This window comes from Oryx dammah, unplaced genomic scaffold (assembly GCF_014754425.2).
Source record: "Oryx dammah isolate SB20612 unplaced genomic scaffold, SCBI_Odam_1.1 HiC_scaffold_26, whole genome shotgun sequence".
NCBI lineage: Eukaryota > Metazoa > Chordata > Mammalia > Artiodactyla > Bovidae > Oryx > Oryx dammah.
The window spans coordinates 37745586-37749804 of record NW_024070210.1 but is presented as its reverse complement, the minus strand read 5'-3'; the positions used below and the strand labels follow the sequence as shown (position 1 = coordinate 37749804).

Genomic DNA, 4219 nt, shown 5'->3' with positions numbered 1-4219 from the left:
AATGAATGACTTTGGAAAAATTACACAGAAATTTGCACGGTGTGTTATTTTTAAAAGATGAAGCTCCATGAAGGTACCCAGTGGCCTAGTGGTTAGGATTCAGAGCTTTCACTGGAGGCCCAGGATCAATCCCTGGTGGGAGAATGATCCCACATGATGTGTGGCATGACCAAAATACAAAAAAAAAAAAAAAAAAAGAAGAAGATCCTTTAAAAATTAAAAATAAATAAAATTTAAAAGTGAATCTCCAAGCTTCAAAATGTGTTTATCTCCCATAAAAAATTCTTTCCCCTCCATTTAAATATGTACCTGATCTTTAAGAAATCTTGCACAGATTGTATTTTATTACAGACAATCGAATTTAACAAATCTTTATAGGAAAACATTTGGGCATCATAAACACAAAAATTTCAATACACAAAACAACATAGAATCTTATTTTGGGACTATGTGGTTATGCTGTGCTACCTTTATAATTCCTTATCCAGAGTCCAAAAACGTAGGCAGGCCCTAAAAATGTAGCAGAAGCATTTCCGCACACTGGTATCCATAATCTAGTTTGTGCAGAAGTGTTTCCACTAGATTCATAGAGTACTCTTTGGAAGAAAAAGGCGAGGACTGGTCACCTGGTTGCCCTTCGGACCTTCTGCAACTCTTCAATGGGCTTCCATTCTTGGTTGATTGTTACAAGCTTTAAAAAAAATAAATAAAACAAAATTAAAATGTTTTGTTAGGATCTGTCCATCCTCAGATCCCCCTTTCAGATCTGTACATAGTTCCCTCTGGAAAAAGTATCACCATAACATTTGCAGCCAAAGAATCACCTCTTCCCATCTCTAATTAAAACAGCAACATGTACTGGTTCTATCCCTCTAAATAAAGTCTTTGGGTTCCTGAGTGTTACAGGAGAGAAAGATCATATACATTTACCCCATTTTCACTTAACAGATTCTAAATTTTTTTATTTCCTATGATTTTATGTGAACTATAAGTTCAAAAAGTGTATCCGTTCCATGTGAGTGGCTATATAATGTTCCTAGCACAGAGCTAGGCACTTAAAATTTCCTCACTGTATTTACTCAACAAAGTACAAATGATCCAAGTTACACAACAAGGGGAAAGACAGAGAGCTGAGGACAAGTCTTGACTTCCAAAGAACTCACATTCAGAGATTCTCATTTATTCGCGCAAGTTTTCTATTTCCCCAGGAACAGGGAGATGTAGGTAGCTTTAAGATCCTAGACGCCCTTCTCTAAGTCAAGCTGTGTCATTTGAATGCTTTGCTTAAACACAAACACACACACACACATAACTTTCTGGAGACAGTTTAAGTCGTGTTCATTCCAACAGACTACATGTTTACTTCCAAAATATTTAGAATGTAAAAAAATCTTTTCAAGAGTCTTAAAAATCTACTCATTTGGATGAGTGGATATTAGCTAATTTTGCTTAAAGAGAATGCCGCTGCTGTTTTTAGGAGTTCCTGTTATTTATCACAATAGACTTTATATTAACTTTTGATAAACAGTGGATAAAATGTGATTATGCATAAACAGACTCATAGATTTCAAAAACAAAATTATGGTTACCAAAGGGGAAAGGGAGGAAAAGGGCTAAATCAGAAGTCTGGGACTGACATATATACACTTCTTTATATAAAATAGATAAACAACAAGGACCTATCACGGGAAGTTCTACTCAGTATTCTGTAATAGCCTATATGGGAAAAGAATTGGAAAAAGAATGGATATATGTATATATGTGTATATACGTATATATATAACTGAATTACTTTGCTGTACACCTGAAACTATTGAAACAGAACACTGGAAATCAACTACGCTCCAACATAAAATAAAAATTAAGTTAAAAAAGGAGATGATGTATCACAATAATGATAAAAGTTAATTATCTGAGTGCTTACTATGGGCCAGACACCATGCTAAAGGGCTTTATCTACTTTATCTTCTTTAAGCCTCTAATCTCTGAGGCAGGGCCTAATATTACTGTGCCCATTTTATAGATTCTGAGAACCTCAGAGAGACCAAGTTGTCTAAAATCACCTGTGAATAACAGAGCAAGGATGTGAACTAGATCTCCACAATCCTACAGCACTCTCTTTTAACACTACACTAAATGGCACCCTAAACATGAGAGGTATTATATCTGTTCTGCAGACAAAGGTGCCAAGGTTTGGGCTAAGTGTAAATCATATTTTAATGTAGCAATACCTTTGTAGGTACAGTAGGATCCACAGTTTCCCAAGGTTCTGGATTTCTTTTTCGATCAAGGCTAAAAGAAAAAGAAAGCTGATTAAACATTAAAGTGCATTTGAACCAACTCTGATATTGGGTTTATACTACTCTAGGGACAGACTCAGAGTGCATACTTAGGCATTCATCGCTAACTGAAATTGATGGAACAGTTCTTTAAAAAGCTTCACAATTTGGCTCACACATTAAGGATCAATTTCTCTGCAGGGTACAAGGTCTGTAGTGCCTTTATGGGGCTAGACTGGAAAATGTTCTCATAAGCTGAGAGCAATGAGAGTGGAAGTGCCAGGCTAAGAGCAAGCAAATTAAGCTCTTGCCTCAGTTTCTGGGAGGGGCAGAAGGGCTCAGCTTGAACCCTGTAGGTGGTGAACTGCCAGAACCTCCCATTACTGCCTATGCAGCCCTGTACTGGGCCAAGATGAGTTTCAAGTTTTTCTGTTCCTTATAGTCCAGGATACATGGTATTTTACCTTATATCCAGGGCTGAAATTAGGTTTATTGTAGACAACTGAATCAGTCAACTTTACCACATTAGGAAAGACCTTTCTAGTAAACTGACATTTTAAAATGTCATTAAAATGATGATTTAAGATTGATGACATATATCCCAAAAGACTATCCAAGAACTTTACATTTCAAAATGTATGCTTAAAAAAAAACAACTTTATTTTGCTGCAGGAGAAGAGGAGGATGAAAGGTTGAAATGGATGAAAGGATATTTAGATACAAGAAACAAACTTACTCCATCAATATCATCATTTAATAGCCTTCTGAAACCTGGATGCTTTCTGGCCCTGACTCCCAATTCACAATTCGACATTCTTATTCTCTGGGAAAAACCAGGAAACTGATACCATGCATTTCATAAACTGAAGGTCAACCTAACACTACTGAAAACGTTTCAATAAATGATGAATGCTTACTTACATCACATCGGTTTTTCGAAGGGAATACAGAGCAAATGACGAAGCTCCAGTCACTGCCACGGCCATGAAAAACACCAAAGGAATAAGCTAACAGAGAATAAAATATTCCGATGTTCAGTGCGAAATACTTGAAATATAATAAAATAGCTCTATATCATTTTATACTTTCTCCAAATCGGCACCATCTGTTCATCTTTAAAAGTTAATCTTTTTAGTCAAAATTTTCAATTGCTTTAAAAACTTACTTCCTTCTTTTTCATCAGGAGTTGGAAAAAGCCCATGATGACTTAAGAGTAGAATCCAAATCTGTAGGGAGGGGGGAAAAAAATCCAAGATATTGATCAAAACTCAGCTACTAGGACTCAACCTGGTGGGCGCCAAACCGGCTAACGTATCCCAAAGCCAGCCTCGAGCGAGATATCAGCGCCTTCATCTGAGGGAGGCTCACCTGGGGGATCCGGCGGGACCTCACGAGCGGACGATGCTAACGCCCAGAACCGAATCCTGACCTCAACCCCCGCGCCTTATATACCAACCCCGCCCGCTCCGGAAGGCCGGCCGGAGCGTTCTGGTCACGCGGGACGCGCGGGGGCTGTGCGGAGCTTGACTTGCTTTCCCAGCCCGGTGCCGGGCAACTGGGCGCCCCCTGCGGGACTCCGTGTCCTCAGTCGCCGAGCAGCCGGACGCGAGCGCCCCCTGCCGCCCGCCACGGTTCTCAACCTCCGCTCGGAGAGAGCCGAGGCTGACCGTTAGCGGCCCTGCAACTGAGAACCAGGAGAGCTCGGATAGCCAAAACTGGCGAAGAGCAGCCCCTGTAAAAGGAGATCCGGAAAAGGAGCCGCAGAAACGGGGGCCCCATGGGAGGCTCCTTGGTGCAGGCAAGTAAATTAGAATCAATCCAAGTCACATTAAAAGCTCCAAAAATGGGATGTGGCACACATATAAACTGTAAAGTTCCTTTCAGAATAATTCCTCCTTGTCTTGATTTTTTAACCATTAAAAAAAATCAGGATGTGAGGA

At 39.6% G+C, this 4219-nt stretch overlaps 1 protein-coding gene across 1 annotated transcript; it reads right to left on the bottom strand.

Annotated features, from left to right (window-relative positions):
- Positions 1-322: 322 nt before the first annotated feature.
- CUNH15orf48 (chromosome unknown C15orf48 homolog) lies at positions 323-3845 on the bottom strand. The gene is made up of 5 exons (XM_040226442.1): positions 3648-3845; positions 3445-3505; positions 3201-3286; positions 2232-2292; positions 323-691 (listed from the first exon to the last, which is right to left on the bottom strand). The coding sequence occupies exons 2-5, from the start codon at positions 3478-3480 to the stop codon at positions 623-625; spliced, it is 252 nt and encodes an 83-aa protein (XP_040082376.1). The 5' UTR covers positions 3481-3505; positions 3648-3845; the 3' UTR covers positions 323-622.
- Between the last annotated feature and the right edge of the window lie 374 nt (positions 3846-4219).